Source organism: Histoplasma capsulatum, genomic scaffold (genome assembly GCF_000149585.1).
Source record: "Histoplasma capsulatum NAm1 scaffold_7 genomic scaffold, whole genome shotgun sequence".
In the NCBI taxonomy this organism is placed as follows: Eukaryota; Fungi; Ascomycota; class Eurotiomycetes; order Onygenales; family Ajellomycetaceae; genus Histoplasma; species Histoplasma mississippiense.
Genome location: NW_001813976.1, coordinates 1,532,312 through 1,548,299, shown reverse-complemented (window position 1 = coordinate 1,548,299; position 15,988 = coordinate 1,532,312). Strand labels below are relative to the sequence as shown.

Genomic DNA, 15,988 nt, shown 5'->3' with positions numbered 1-15,988 from the left:
CGAAAAAGTTCAGATTCATACAGGCATTTGATGTCCCCGCGGCGTATCCCCTGGGCTCCATATCTGTATTGCTCCATAGAAGGCCGGAGTCCGCGTCCTTATGAGGCGTCGAATCTAGCGCGAATACATGCTCGAGTTGGAACTGCGCCAATGCCTCTTTAAGATAAAGAGCACATCCTTGGGGAACATGGAGGACAATGTCCATGCCCCTTTTCAATGCGCTAACGCCCCTGACAATGACAAGTGGCAGTGACTCTTTCATAGTTCCCACCATGCTCGCCATAGTGATGCATGGTTGGCGATCACGATCTATCCATGGCGGAAATGGGAACCAACGTTCCTGGGCACCTAGATGTCCAAGAGCCCTCATAATTCCATATCTTTGGGCCACTTCTGCCTCCGGAGCAATAAGAGGGATGACTTGAAGCCACTCGAGAGGGAAATACGAAGCCGGAATATCGGCGATAGGGTGCGCAGGGCAGTAAACGATCCATTTGAAATCGGGCCTATCGAGAAACGACGGAGAATGAAACTCCGTACGCTGAAATTCTTCAACTGTCTGCCCACTTTTCGCCGCAGAATAAACGAATTTGATCCATTGGAAGGGAGCAGATGGCAGGTTATCCTCCAGTTCATTGGCTCGGCGTCGGATGGTGAAAACGATCTCCTTTTGGCCCACTTGAGCCAGCCCTTTAGATATGTAAGTCCAGCAGTTAACTTCACCGCTAACCGCGGACTTGATAGTATGATAGAATATCAGGGCTTGGACGTTCTCCTCAGGCAAAACGGGATGAGTAAGTGGCCAAGCTATTGCCTTTGTTGTTTGGCCCGCAGCCTGTCGCAAAGCAGGCGGAGGATTTTCTGCGACAGCTGGATGATATGGAGAAACATTCTGCTGAGTGGCATCCCTGGGTGATGAGGGTCCAGAATAAATCGCAGAAGCCTGTGAAGCTGGTTTCTTCTTACCAAGGCCGGAAAGGCGCTTCTTCCATCTATCAAAGCCCATGACCGTGGTTGATAGACGCAGCGATTAGGGCAAATGGAAGGGGTATCGATGGTTGGGAAGAGGTAGAATTCGATTCCGCACTTAGCATTACATTTCGGGAAATAGTTGTCGATATATAACCGTTGACCGGCACTGTTGAGATGTTGAACGTTCTCGGCTGCCACAATTCATCCAAACACAGCCCTCCTCCACCTTCCGTCAACGTGCCGTCAACGTGTCAATACGAGAGATCATTGTGGCGTTACACTCCAAGAACCCCATACATGGGACCAGCCAACGCTGATTGTTACCTGAAGCCCTTGGAGACAATGTGGTGGCTTTTGTCAATTGGAGCATGGCTGGTGGCTAGAAAATGCAGTCGAAGGTTTGGGGGCAGTAGGCCTCCATGGTGCCCACGGGGTTAGTTATAGTTTTGCTAGTGTGCTAAGCTTGCAGGTTTTAGGGCCCCAGCAACCCTATTACAGCCTGGCCGAGTCTGACCGTCAAAAATCAGGTGACCACTAACCGCCTCGGAGCTAACCTTGGGAAGCAACCTTGGAACCTGGGAAAGTTGCGACTTCAATCAATAAGGACGATAGTATTCAGACCTTTACGTTCCCTCCAACAACACTATTGTGAAAAGTTTTCCGGGTTTGCCCAATGCACGGAGACACTCAAAAGGAAAATGTCTTTAGGCAAGTATCCATTTTATATTGCTGTTGTCTGGTTCCCCACCCCGATTCAGTTTGCCTGCCAGCCGTCTCATCTCGTGGCGTCAGTATCCAGAATTGCGAAGCTTGGGCCAAGAGCTAACATGATCGTTGACTATAGATGAGGAAGTGCTGGAGCTTGTCGCTAAAGATGGAACTATGGATTAGTATGTTGGCGCATATCTTTAAGCTCGTCTATGCGTCACTTCGTTGACATGTTGTGATGCTTGATATAGTCAGAAATGGCCCAACTTGCTGGATCCTTTAATCGGACGACTAGAACATGTGCGTCTTCCTTCACAAAGTCTTAGCTTTGTGCGGAACTCAAACGGAGCAATAGATAGAGAAATCCCTAGTGGAAGCTGACAGTTCGTGTAGATCATTCACAATGACTTCCCGATGCCCATTATCGCTCCAACTTGGAGCCCAACTGTTGATACCCCAAGTCTTATCCCCTCCTCCTCCTATTCTACCCAAGAAATAATCTCGCAAGCAAATAGCAATAAAGAGAATGCCCCCCCACCACCATTACAAACCCCGCCCCGCCGACCACCAGTTCCGGCCTTTCCATCCTCCGCCTCCAATGAACGCATTCCTGATTCGCAGCCGCAGTCTGCTCCGACGGACGACGCCCTCCCGCCACCCCTCGTCGCAATCCTCTTGTCAATCAAATCCACTCTAAAGACCTATTTCTCTACACACCCACCACACACGATACAGCGCCTAGCAGAGTTGATACTACACCCGACCCGTTACTACCGCACGTTGCCTGCGTATCTCCGTGCGGTAGACAGGGTAGTGTCTGTCTCCAGCGGCGCTGATATTTTCCCATTGCCGCGCTCCATGCCTTTACCCGGCGGCATTATCGATACCAATCTCGCCAACGGCGTCAATGGGACAGGGAGCTATAATTTCATGCTTAGCGATAGCGATCTGCTGGGAAGCGATGAGTCTCTTGGAGGTGCTCTTCTCACCCCGATCCCGTGGCTGAACAACAACTTTACTCTTCCCGGAGGTAACGACGATGGTGACTTTGTGGAACGCGGTTCTAGTCCAAATTCGAGCCCAGGTGCGAGCTCGCCCGGTAGCAGCAGCGCGTCGTTGTCCGCTGTTCCGTCGCTGGAATCCGGCGCCGTGGCAGAGGGCGAACTCATTCGACAGGAGCAAGAGACTGGTGCTGTTCCTACAACAATACACCATGAGAATGCGCGACAGCACCAGACGGCTTCGTCCCTGATGGGTGAGGGAGCTGAGGGAGAAGCACAAGGTGAAGAATTCGAGGAAGTGCCTCATGCGAGAGGTCCTAATATTCTCGGCGTAGAAGATATGGGATTGCAGAATGGGAAGGGAGTGGTGATGTCACTGTCGGCCAGTCCCCCTCGCACTGATGTTTCTCGTGGCGGTGGTGGTTCGGCGGCCGATTCGAATGACGCCCTGCGAGAATCAACGGGTAATGATGAGTTGAGTGATGATATGAAGGGTGATACAGATAGGGATGCAGATGGAGACATTGTCATTAGTGATACACCTGAGAAGCCTGTTGGGGCGCCGAAGGAAGACCAACCAGGACCTGTTTCAATGGTGCAATCTGAAGAGCCGAAGCAAGAGAATGGCGTGCTGACAACGTCAGCGATGGAAACAGATGAAGGACCAAATGAGAGCAAAACGGAAGAATCCAGCGGCGGCAGTCGGATGGACACATGAAACAGTATCGTACTATTTTCCTTTTTTCTCTGTTTCTTGACCGAATAGGCGTTCCTGGCTTTTCCCAAGCTACGAGTTTATATGGAGATGGCTACCAAGGGGTTTCACAGAATTGGGAAATACGGTGCTAGTTAGCATATCTTGCTCGCATTGTATTGCTTTCCTGAGTGCTCCATTTCCAGAGCATATTGAGGCATATCGAAACTGAGAGCTCATGATCTCGATGTAAGAATCTCATTAACGAATTTAATTTCATGTTTCCCAAAGAAAGGAACACCCATTCTCCCTCTATATAAGGAGTAATGTACACCCATAGAAAGCAAATAGTCATAAATCATAGGTGATGTATTACACATTAAATATCCGAAGAAAATGGGGATGCCAGGGGAATATGGATTGAAAGAATAAAGTCAAACATATTGATGCCCAGAACAATGGGGATTTGATATCAATCCATCATCACAAGAAATAATAAAAAAAGATTAATGGGGCCCTTCATGCCAGTTAGAGAACTACCCGAATCATAACTTACAGTTTCCGATCTCCTTCTGATGTAATGCCCGTATCTTGCTGGCACTTTTTCACCAGCTTTGCCCAGCGCACTTCAAATGATAGACGTCAGATGGACACATACAAAGATCCTCATAAACGTAGCATAACTCGGAAAGAAAAAGCCACTCACGTCCACAAGCATTACAGAGCGTCTTCTTCCCGCTCGGGCCCTTCCGCCACTCAGGCGACGAGAAGGTCCCGCAATCGGTGCAGGAATTCGTTTCCGCAGGCCCGATCCTGCGTTTCCTTTCAGTGTTGCCTTTAGCGCCCTTAATACCATCCCTGCGGCTCCCCGTGAAAGCAGTCGCCGGAAGCCCGTCACTCTGGAAAATAGTGCCCTCAGGGTCACCGGTGCTTATCCCCCGCGCGCGTTCGCCAGCCCCATAGCGCAGGCCAGTCATGAGCTCGATATCGTCTAGATATGTGCTACCTTCGAAGTCAATGGGATTGGAAATGTTATGACGGGGTAAGGATGCCGTCACATTGGGCAGCATTGGAGGATTGGGCGGTGGTACAGTAGCAAGTCCGAATTGAAATTCACCGGTAGGAGGAGGGTGGAAGGCTGGGCTTCTGGTTAAATCGCGATGGGCTTGTGGTGGCATGGAGCGGACTTGCTCGCTGTCTGGTTTAATCTCATGGCTGTGAAGCTGAAATTCCCCTTCCCGCTTCAGTTCTGCGATGCGTCTGGTCAGTCGTTCGTTCTCAAGTTTATGTTCTAGAAAGGAGTCGAGAAGCTGTCTTTGTTTAGTCAGGTAGGGGCGGGCGATTATTGAGAACTCCGTGCTTGTCGCAGAGTCGATGTCCCCATGGGCATCCAATAGTAGATAAGTCCCGTCATGCTTCTTAAAACGATAGTAGCACTGGAATGGAGTTTTTGTGTTTATTGAACTAGCGAACTCTTTGACGACCATTGAGCGGTCATCTGGATGGATAAACTCAAACAAGACATTGCCTATTAAATCCTCCGATTCGTACCCTGTCAGTGCCTTGCAGCAAGGGGACACAGATAGCAGTATCCCGGACAAATCTAAAATCTGTATCAGGTCTCTTAATCCCGCTAGGATGATACTCATGCGATTTTCCGCCTGTATGGACTCAACACCATGTTCGCCGCCGGTACCCGCAGGACTCACAACTGGAGGTGAAGCTGTAGTAGGAGCCGCGCAAGGGGTGTCCTCTGCCAGTTTGTTTTGTTCCCATATTAAGGATTCAGCAGGGATATTTGGAGGAAATAAGGTAGCTGTTTCAAAGGCCTGGATATTTCTAAACGCGGCATCGGGAGCACCGAAACCGAAACTGCGATGTGGTTCCGCATCATTGAAGTTTCCCGTCAATGATCCTCGTGCATTTAACCCTGGGACAGGGATCTTTCGTTATTTATCAGTTAGAATATAGTTATACCATGGTAGAAGGGCTGCTTCTGCTGTTGAGTGGTTGGTGGTATCATACATACCTCTGTAGAATAATCTGGAATTCCTTGAGCAAAGCGGTGATCATATCCTGACATGGGGAAAGCCCGAGATGGCCTGTTAAGGGATAGAAACGAATTGATAAGAGGCACAGTTTGGAAGGCTAGTTTGCGACTGAGATCTATATCTACGTTATCACTAAAATACCTGGTTGTTGTGATGAGGAAACATATTTTAATCTCTCTCGATCGTGCTCTCACACCGTTTTATCACACGCGCGTCATGGCTGCTTCCTTGTTTCTGCATTAGGTATGCCCTGTACAGGAGTGTGGATGTGTACATGTATGTACATACATGTACATACAGTGCTCTACGGAGCAGCACACGCACAGGTGCAGCGAGCTTGTCGGCCTCTCACAGCGGCTTCGGGATCCCCGTACCCCGGCCATCTGGGGCCCGTAGCGCCGGGTCTGGAGCTTATCGGGCCGTGTCTGCACCCGATCAGCGCCTATCTGATCGGAAGTCTACAGAGAACTCTCTGTGCAACGGCAACGTCGAATTCATGGAGATTTCCATCACAATACACCATCAGTCAGCTATCCAGCGCAGGGTCCCCCGTGAATGGGTTACCCATTAGACGAAGAGTCTAGGCAGTACTGTGGACTGTGTAGGCCAGAGAGCCCAGGAAGACTCGGTCACGTGATGTCGTGCCTTAGAAGTTCCCGCGTTGAACAACGCGCAGGCATCCAATTTTCGATCGCCCTCTGGAAAGCAAAAACCAACGGACAGCCGTTTCCCCACAACGCCCAACACCAATACCGGCTTGGGTAGGAGTGGATTCGAAAAACAATATCTGGCAAGATGTATGTGCCATCTCCAGCTACATATGTATGCTTTTTTTTGTCTTTTAACTAACCGGCTATTCAGGTGTAAGTCACCTACTGGAGGACCGTTTTTCGGAGAGCTAACAGCTGTCAAGCGAAAATCGACAAATTATCCATTCTTGGGTAAGCACGCTCATGATATATATATACCTCTTCCATAGCTATGAGCATATCACTAATGTTTGCTGGTCCTTTTCACCTAATAGTGTTCGGTCGTTTGACAACAGCCGCAGCGAAACTATCCAGTTTCATACCCCTTTGACACTCATCGTCGGATACAATGGTTCTGGGAAGACGGTATTCCTCCACATCTCGGATATATCAATTTTTTTTTTCTTTTTTTTCTTTTTTTTTTTAAAATATTTAACTAATTGAGCCATAGACCATCATTGAGTGTCTCAAATATGCTACGACAGGAGACCTTCCCCCAAATAGCAAAGGTGGTGCTTTTATTCACGATCCAAAGGTTTGTCTACGGATATACGTGTTCGATTGAAGATAAGAGCTAAAAGCAAATCGCAGTTATGTGGCGAAAAAGAGGTACTGGCCCAAGTAAAGCTCTCGTTCAAGTCTGTATCGGGAGCGAGGATGGTAGCAACTCGCAGTCTACAGCTTACTGTGAAGAAAACTACGAGACAGCAGAAAACCTTGGAAGGCCAGCTTCTGATGGTTAAGGACGGCGAACGAACGTCTATCTCTTCGAGAATGGCGGAACTTGACCAGATTATGCCTCAATATCTCGGTGTTTCAAAGGCCATCCTTGACTCTGTTATTTTCTGCCATCAGGATGAGAGCCTGTGGCCAATGAGTGAGCCCTCCGTTCTGAAAAAGAAGTTCGACGAGATATTTGAAGCCTTGAAATACACGAAGGCTATCGATAACATCAAAGCGCTGCGAAAAAAGCAAAATGAAGAACTCTCTAAATTCAAAATCATGGAACAGCATGCCAAAGAAAATAAAGATAAAGCTGACCGCGTAGGTATTCATTCTCCAATTGTATTTCTCATCAGTAGATTCTAGCTGACCCTTTTAGGCTGAAAAAAGATCAATCAAATTACAAGACGAAATCGAGGCGCTACGTGCTGAGAGCCATGAACTTTCACAGCAGATGAGACGAGCCGCCGAACTGGCAGATAAGGCCTGGAAGGAGTCAGAGAGTTATGCACAAATTCTTGGTACTTTGGAAGGGAAGCGGATAGAAGCTAAGAGCATCCAGTCCAGCATCACCAACCTGCAAGAACATCTTGTCGAAGTCGATGAGTCCGATGAATGGCTTGAAAGGACGCTGGAACAGTTTGAGTCACAGCAAACTCAATATCGAGAACAAGAAGTATCATTGAAGGAAAAATATGTAGAGCTCAAACAAGTAATTGAAGACAATCGAACGAGGCTAGGGCTCAAACAAGCTGAATATGGCAAACACGAAAATGACAAAGCTCAGTTCGAACGACAGCTGGGAAGACGCGAAAAATTGATCAAAGAAATTGCTAGGCAGAATAATATTCGTGGTTTCGACCATGACCTTGACGACATGCAAGTTAACGAATTCATGCAGCGAATTCGAAAGCTATCTAAAGATCAAAACCAAGCTTTAGAGAGAGCACGACAGGAGGCCCAGATGGAACTACGTGAAGCGCAGAGCCTTCTAAACCAACTCAGCCAACGGAAATCAGCCCTACAGGAAGTGAAAAACGCTGCGAGAAAGCAGATATCATCCAATGATATCGAAGCAGATTCGTACCAAAGACGTCTTGATGGGATTGACATAGATGAAGGTAGTAAAGCTGTTTTGGAGTCAAGAATTGAAGAGACCGAACGTTCCCTAAATGAGGCGAAGGGGAAAGCGAAGGCCGCATCCTGGGATAGCACAATCCAAAGCAAAACTGCAGAAATTCGATTGTTGGAAGATGAGAGCTCGAAATTGAATGCAGAGCTGATCGAAGGGACCAAAAGAGCGGGTGACCTTGCTCGATTAGACCATCTCAAGAAGGAGCTTAAGGACCGCGAACGCAGCCTCGAAACCATGGAAGGAGCACACAGTGACAGGATCAAGAAATTTTTAACTCAGGAATGGAACCCCTCTACACTCGATCAGGAATATCAAAGAGCCTTACAGGAAGCTACCAACGCCTTGACGCGCGTTGAGCGTGATAGGGACGGTGTAAGCAGGGAATTAGAACATGCCGAGTTCAAGCTAAAGACGACTCGAAAGGATCTTCTGCAGCGGCGAAATGAATTGAAACAATGCATTCAAAAAATACGAGACGCTGTTGACGACGAACCCGCTGAATATCCTGACATTCTGAAACAGCGACAAGTGCAGCTTGACATGGCTAAGAAAGATGCCGACCAGTATGCCGGACTGGGAGAGTACCTCAGCAAGTGCATGGACGCGGCTAGGCAAAAGAAGGTCTGCCGAATGTGTTCCAGACCCTTCAAAACTGAAGGTGAATTCCAAATTTTCCTGAATAAACTCGATGCTCTGGTAAAAAGAGCTACTCAGGATGCTGTCGATGAAAGCATGCAGCAGCTGGAGGAAGACCTAGAAGCGGCTCAAAGTGTTTCTACCTTCTATGATACTTGGGTTCGGCTTTCGAGTACTGAAATTCCAGCTCTTGAAAAGGAGGAATCTCACCTAGAGTCCCAACGAGAGATTTTACTCTCCCAGGTCGAGGACCATGACAAGATTGTTAGCGAGCGTGTGGAATCAAAAAAGAACGTGGAATCGCTATCGAAAACAGTTGCGACGGTTTCAAAATACGATAGCGAAATCAAAACCCTTCGATCGCAGATCCAGAACCTTTTGGCAAACCAACAAGATGTGGGCGGCACACGGACATTAGAAGATATCCAGGAGCAGATTTCCGCGATTGGGGAAAAGTCGCGTGAGTTCCAGAAAGTCATTTCCAAGTTGAATAACGAGAAGGATCAGTCGCGAACTGAGATTACAGCCCTCGAGTTGAAACTTCGAGATGTGCGAAATAACCTGGACAACGCCAACTATCATCTGGAGAAAAAAGCGAGCCTTGCTGCCCGTGTTGAAGAATACCGTAACCTAAATGCCAAGCAGCGGGAAGCAATTGAACAAGCTGACCAAGATATTGAGAGTCTTGCTCCTGAGGTTTCGAAGGCACAAGCCCTGTATGACGACATTAGCTCCCGGGCTGGAGCTAGAGAAAGGGAGCTACAACAAGAAGCGTCCCAACTGTCCGACAGTTTGCATCAACTTAGCCTGACGAACGAAGAGATCACGTCTTACAATGACCGAGGCGGTCCGGCACTGCTGGCCAAGTGCGAAAAGGAAGTACGCAATATAGAAACCGAAATTGCAAGCCTGGAAAGAGAACAGGGGTCAATAACGAAGGACATCAATGCGATTTCAGCCCGGCTTAAGGATAGCGAAAATACAAAGCGACAGTACGCTGATAATTTGCGATATCGGCGGGAAACAGCAGCGCTTGAAGATGTCAACGCAACCATTGAAGAGTTAGCTGCGCAGAATGCGGAAGTGGACCGAAGCCGCTTTAGAGAAGAGTCAGAACGACGAACACGAGAGCACAACGCCCTATCAGCGCGGCAGGCAAGCAAGATGGGAGAAATGAAATCAAAGGATGATCAACTCATGCAGTTACTGGCTGATTGGAATACTGACTACAAAGACGCTGCGGTTAAGTTCAAAGAGGCCCATATCAAGGTGGAAACAACAAAAGCGGCGGTTGATGATCTTGGTCGCTATGGCAGTGCGCTTGACAAAGCTATCATGAAATATCACAGCTTGAAAATGGAAGAGATTAACCGTATCATCGAAGAACTTTGGCAAAAAACATACAGGGGAACGGACGTGGACACTATCTTAATCCGCTCTGACAACGAGAACGCCAAGGGAAACCGATCCTACAACTATCGCGTGTGCATGGTCAAACAGGACGCAGAGATGGATATGCGCGGCCGATGCAGTGCTGGCCAAAAGGTCCTGGCTAGCATCATCATCCGTCTAGCGCTTGCGGAATGCTTCGGTGTCAATTGCGGCCTGATCGCCCTCGACGAGCCGACAACGAATCTTGACAGAGATAATATTCGATCCCTGGCAGAATCGTTGCATGATATCATCAAGTCACGCCAGCAACAGTCTAATTTCCAGCTCATTGTCATTACTCACGATGAGGAATTCTTGCGACATATGCAATGTGGCGATTTTAGTGATTACTACTATCGTGTCTCGAGGAATGAAAGGCAAAAGTCTATTATTGAGAGGCAATCTATTGCGGCTGTAAGTATTTCTCCTAGGACACTCCATTTTCTCCATCAAATGGGACGTATCTCTTTCAATACTAATAAGATCTAAATAGGTCATGTGAAATTGGAAGCCATATTTTCGTAGGGTTAATTTTATCTGAACCTAGCTGTCCGATTTGATCTATTCCTACCTGTAGCCACCCCCTTTTGAAATTTGTAACGCTGCTTCTTAGCGGAAACAATGCGAAACTTTTTCTGCCTTTTACACAATGTGTTTCATAGGTGTAGGAAAAATTTAATACTTCGACCACAAGGAGGCGTAACATACAAATCAGCGGCACGAATGAGCGTATCAAAAGTACGTGCTTAAAATGGAAAACATGAACGTAAAATAAATACTTTTTGTGTCTCAATCGTCACCAGCACCATCCCTTTCACCCTCATCCTCATCCTCATCCTCATCATCGTCATCGACCAACGGCACAAATCGAAAATCCACAAAACCAGAGTTTTCCATCTTACTTGCCATAGGCTGTTGAGCTCCACCTCTACCATCTAGGCCATCATCCTCCCCGAAATCTATCATGAACTGTAAACTCAAAACACCCTGCCTATCAATGCGAATACTGACTTTGCTCGAAACAGCCATTGCACGCAGCGCTTTATGGATAAGTGCAAATCTATACCTCTGACGAACCCTGGATCTGGATGGTGAATTGACAAGGAAAGTCTCCGTGACAGTTGGCGCAAGTTTGCCACGCCGTGCTTGTTGTTGTCTTGAGGAAGTGCTTCCGTCATCGCCTCCAAGTGTCTTGTACACAGGTTCATTCGCAGCTCCTGCTGCGGCGGGGTCTTTGTCGATTGAGAACTCCACGGTGGATTCGCTGAATGGGCCGCCAGAGGCGGTAAGGGCAAAATACGGTGCTTTGGTTGCGGATACGCTGAATGATAATACGGTTGGGTTCGTGGAATCCAGTTCCATGATGGCGTTATGGAGCCACATTGAACGCATGATGGACTTGAATACAATGGCGTCACGTTGCAATGGGATATCACGATCTCCAGCTGAAAAATCCATATCTAGGTCGTCCGGTTCGTATGTAGTCAGTTCGCAAGTGGTAGTCACGCCAGCCTCTGATAAAGTGATAGTCAGTGGTGATCCTTGTTTGATGTAGCTGATGTTGCAAATGCGGTTTAGGAGTAACGCTGGTCCTGAAAATGCGTTTAAAGTTGTTGAAGTGGGTGCATTCGTTGCAGAATTGGAATTTGATGAGGCATCATTAAGACCAAAGATCTGGAGTGTCTCGATCAGGGCAGACAGAGAAATCAAAAACAGCGGTGAGACAGCACTTTCGAAGCCACCTCCACCTCCCTCGTCGTCTGAAATGGTAGAATTGTTGGAGTCCTCGGACGGTGGATTGAATATATAATTGGTAAAAAGTCTTCTGTCAAGAAATGCGACCCCTTGCATTACTCGCCTATCTTCAGCAGAGAACCGAATGCCTTGCGAGGTTATTTGAACTGAAGCTTTCTGAGAGAATCCAATGCACCGCAAGAGAATATGTAACTGGTGAACAGAGCTAGAGACAGCCGAGAAAACCGGACCCTCAGGCTGCGACATAGTGATTACGAGTTGTAAAAAAGAGTTTAGATGAAAAGGCTGTGGAGTGGCTAGCTTGAGTGATATCAAAAGGTATCTAGAAATAAAGATCCCTGCGTAACTCCGATTTGTTGTACATAGTCAAATAGCAAAAATGGCGCAAGTTTTTGATAGACGTTCAACTTAGACGTAAACTCCAACAGCACATATCATAAACACAGCACCAAATCTGTTACTAATTAGTTTTGTGATACAAGATGAAATGAATGAAAATGACAAAATATATGCTTACCCAAATGCCAATGAAGCTGGCACTCCAAGTAACGGGAGATTGAGAAGGGACCGATCTTAAAGTCGAAATAATCAGCACCTAATTAGCCATATCTCCAACGACAACTACTCACTAATCCCGAAGAAGCCAACAAGAATGACAGCTGACGTGAACAGTTAGCCAATTGAATATATTCTAGGCAGGTCCACCAGACAGATCAAACTTACAGGTTACTAGAAGGGTAGAAGCAATGAACAAATGACTATTCTTCGAGACTAAGGGATAGAATGGGTTTCCACCAGCAGAATCCCATATCTCGTTCAGGGACATCGGTGCAATTGAACCACGTTGTATGGACAGTAAAGTGGAAATTAAATAAGTAAACAATTCTGGGCGCACGGAAACTCGGTCACAAACTAAAAGCTGGTCCGCGAGATATCAGTTCTGGAGAAGAGCAGTAGGCAGTTGGAAGCTAACGGACACATCTCGTGATTTGTCGGATATACATATTTCCGATGCAAGTACATATTGCTCAAGGTTTATCACGTTTGGTACGATAAGACGTGCAGACTTCGCAGCCAGTTGTTAACCAGAATCAAGGATTTACTATCAGATATGATGGCGCCAATGACTCTTGACCGTGAGCTGCCTGACATATTTAATTGCTTCCTGCTACATGGAGTTTCCTAACAAATGTCTTGCAGGTGGCAAGCGCAAGGCTTCCGAGGAATGGGTTCCGGCAGTTGATCCCCCCCATCCGATGAAAAAGGCGAAAACGGAGTCTCCCAGCAAGGAAGATGAGGTTTGATTCCGTGTGATACCTTGAAAAATTTAATGTCATACTGAATAACTGATAGTATGCTTGCAGGAGGACGAGCAGCAGGTTCTCAAACTCGTGCCGTACCCGGAAAAGGTCCGTCCCTTTTGTCACCTTTTTGCCCCGTTTGAAGTCTTTGGACTCGTGTTAATTCAAATATGGCACAGCCTGCTGTTATAGAAGAACGAGATGGAACGATCGAATTCCGGGTTGTTAACAATGATGGCGAGCGGGAAAGCTTTATCATTCTCACCGGTCTCAAATGCATATTTCAGAAGCAGTTACCAAAGATGCCGAAAGATTATATCGCCAGGCTAGTGTATGATAGGACTCATTTATCGATTGCCCTTGTAAAACACCCCTTAGAGGTAGTAGGGTATGTTACCATTTGTGTAGCTCCGTTTCAGTTGTGTTCAAGCTAACAGGAAATTAGAGGCATAACTTATCGACCTTTTAAAGGAAGGAAATTCGCAGAGATTGTGTTTTGTGCCATATCCTCCGACCAACAGGTCAAGGGATATGGAGCCCACCTAATGTCACATTTAAAGGTATGCATACTCGCTCGCTAAGGAACGACAACAGCACAGGCACTGATGCGTATGTATAGGACTATGTGAAAGCTACTTCGGATGTTATGCATTTCCTCACATACGCAGATAAACTACGCTACTGGATATTTTAAGAAACAGGGATTCACGAAAGATATCTCACTCGAGAAATCCATTTGGATGGGTTATATCAAAGACTATGAGGGAGGCACAATTATGCAATGCACAATGCTCCCGAAGATCCGGTATCTTGAAGCCGGGCGGATGCTCATAAAACAAAAGGAAGCTGTCCATGCAAAAATCCGAGCCTTTAGCAAATCGCATGTTGTCCATGCGCCACCCAAGGAATGGAAAAATGGTGCATATAAAATCGACCCTCTAAGTATCCCCGCGATTAAGGAATCTGGATGGTCGCCGGATATGGATGAGTTAGCCCGTCAGCCCCGCCATGGTCCGAACTATAACCAACTACTTCGCCTCCTCAACGACATGCAAAATCACACATCCGCCTGGCCATTTACTCAACCTGTCAATGGAGATGAGGTGCCCGACTATTACGAAGTGATAAAAGAACCAATGGATCTATCCACAATGGAGGAAAAGCACGAGAAGGATTTGTATCCAACGCCGCAAGACTTCATCAAAGACGCCAAGTTAATTTTTGACAATTGCCGAAAGTACAACAATGAGAACACCTCGTACGCGAAAAGCGCAAACAAGCTTGAGAAGTTTATGTGGCAGCAAATCAGAAATATTCCTGAGTGGTCGGTGAGTCTCAACTGGCATTCCCCATGCGAAAACGCTTACGGTTTTAACTACGGTGTATCTCAGCTAATCAATCTATGATTCAACTAGCACTTGGCGGATTGACACGAGCTGTAGTTTTGAAGATAGTCCTTCTTGCTAGATAAAAACATTCTAGGCCTGATCTGGTTTGATTTTTTGAGGCGTTTATTCTGTTTCATTTGTATTGGTATAGCAAACATGAATCTACAACTTACTATCAACAGTAAACATCTTAGCACACGTACGGAGGAAAAGTCCTTCTGCAAGCTAGGAATTCATCTGGTATCCAGCAACCCCTCAGCAATTGAGATACTTGATGCCTAAAGCTTGGCTATCACGTTCTGTCTCTGTTCTGTGGAGCAGGCTTTAGTTATTGACTTGGGCTCCATTTGAATTTCTAGTGGGTGGGGCTATTGATGTCCCGTGACCTGTAGTTTAATTAACAGTTTCCCCTGACGGAATAATCTTGTTGTGAGCCGCGATAAGTTCGTTTTCTGCGCCCCAATGTAAACAGACGACAACACCCGTCCAACGGAATCGATTTCGCTGCGCTCGGGTTCTCGATTCCTTGCGATCATTCGTTTTATCCGCCTACCAAGCCATTCTTTTGCTTTTCCCAGGATCCCAAATTTATTCCTGATTGCTAGCTGCCACTGTTGATCAGGGGAATTCCTCGCTCAAATTCATATACTAACAACTTGTGCAAAAGCGATCAAATCTGCGTACAGACGCCTCCAGACTATCGATAATCAATTTATGCGTTAGATAGATTTGATTTACTGTTCCAAACCCAGTTTGCTCCTAGAGGTTTTTTCTACGCACGCACGCACCCTCCTATCAATGACGCTCGGGGAAATGGAGCTCCGCAACAGGCTTCCGACTCTTATGGAGGTCCTGAATAGGAGGACTCTCGCTCCCGTCGACTTGTTTTCATTCTATATCTACATGAGGGACCAACAATGCTCTGTCGATTATCTAGATTTTTGGTGGGTTTCCCAACATATATTCGCTACAACAATTGGGTCCAGAGATGCTTATTTTGATGATAATCTACTAGGCTAGATGTTTCGCAACACATGTCGCTATGTCGCCATTATGTTCGGGAACTACGCCGCTCCGTTCTTCTCGATACGCCGGAAGCGGAGAAGGGTGGTAGCCTACGGTCATCCGATGCCTTCGAAAGTGATGATGCCGGGGCTGGACCGTCGGGTTACGACAATGGAGAACGTCGGAATCGCGATACAAGACTATCCGCTTTCCTACGATCTGAGGGCCAAACATCAGGGCAATCAGTCCACAGCAACAATTCCAACCAATCACCCCACCGAACTCAATCGAGCGATCGGCCATCCCGACCTAGCAACTTAGACCCCACTCATACTCTTGGCAACAGTTCCAATTCTCCTGGACATACTGTCGCTCGAGCTGATATCCGTGCGAGTGCGGAACGGATTTTGTACACCTATCTCCTCCCCTGGCTCGGAAC

General features: G+C 47.0%; 6 protein-coding genes across 6 annotated transcripts; 4 read left to right on the top strand and 2 right to left on the bottom strand.

Annotated features, from left to right (window-relative positions):
* Window positions 1-1,314: 1,314 nt before the first annotated feature.
* HCAG_06083 (predicted protein) lies at window positions 1,315-3,399 on the top strand (the record flags this gene model as incomplete). The annotated part of the gene is made up of 4 exons (XM_001538428.1): window positions 1,315-1,405; window positions 1,817-1,862; window positions 1,932-1,980; window positions 2,074-3,399. The coding sequence occupies 4 exons, from the start codon at window positions 1,315-1,317 to the stop codon at window positions 3,397-3,399; spliced, it is 1,512 nt and encodes a 503-aa protein (XP_001538478.1).
* Window positions 3,400-3,927: 528 nt separating this feature from the next.
* Window positions 3,928-5,666, bottom strand: HCAG_06082 (predicted protein; the record flags this gene model as incomplete). The annotated part of the gene is made up of 4 exons (XM_001538427.1): window positions 3,928-4,001; window positions 4,082-5,318; window positions 5,405-5,558; window positions 5,623-5,666. 4 exons carry the CDS (start codon window positions 5,664-5,666, stop codon window positions 3,928-3,930), a joined length of 1,509 nt encoding a protein of 502 aa, XP_001538477.1.
* Window positions 5,667-6,524: 858 nt separating this feature from the next.
* On the top strand, window positions 6,525-10,602 carry HCAG_06081 (conserved hypothetical protein; the record flags this gene model as incomplete). Its single annotated transcript, XM_001538426.1, has 5 exons — window positions 6,525-6,527; window positions 6,627-6,710; window positions 6,767-7,219; window positions 7,278-10,514; window positions 10,594-10,602. The coding sequence occupies 5 exons, from the start codon at window positions 6,525-6,527 to the stop codon at window positions 10,600-10,602; spliced, it is 3,786 nt and encodes a 1,261-aa protein (XP_001538476.1).
* Window positions 10,603-10,889: 287 nt separating this feature from the next.
* HCAG_06080 (conserved hypothetical protein) lies at window positions 10,890-12,101 on the bottom strand (the record flags this gene model as incomplete). The annotated part of the gene is made up of 1 exon (XM_001538425.1): window positions 10,890-12,101. One exon carries the CDS (start codon window positions 12,099-12,101, stop codon window positions 10,890-10,892), a length of 1,212 nt encoding a protein of 403 aa, XP_001538475.1.
* Window positions 12,102-12,966: 865 nt separating this feature from the next.
* HCAG_06079 (histone acetyltransferase GCN5) lies at window positions 12,967-14,562 on the top strand (the record flags this gene model as incomplete). The annotated part of the gene is made up of 6 exons (XM_001538424.1): window positions 12,967-12,991; window positions 13,056-13,153; window positions 13,220-13,264; window positions 13,336-13,544; window positions 13,632-13,716; window positions 13,852-14,562. The coding sequence occupies 6 exons, from the start codon at window positions 12,967-12,969 to the stop codon at window positions 14,560-14,562; spliced, it is 1,173 nt and encodes a 390-aa protein (XP_001538474.1).
* A 1,002-nt stretch (window positions 14,563-15,564) lies between these two features.
* Window positions 15,565-15,870, top strand: HCAG_06078 (predicted protein; the record flags this gene model as incomplete). Its single annotated transcript, XM_001538423.1, has 1 exon — window positions 15,565-15,870. The coding sequence occupies one exon, from the start codon at window positions 15,565-15,567 to the stop codon at window positions 15,868-15,870; it is 306 nt and encodes a 101-aa protein (XP_001538473.1).
* Between the last annotated feature and the right edge of the window lie 118 nt (window positions 15,871-15,988).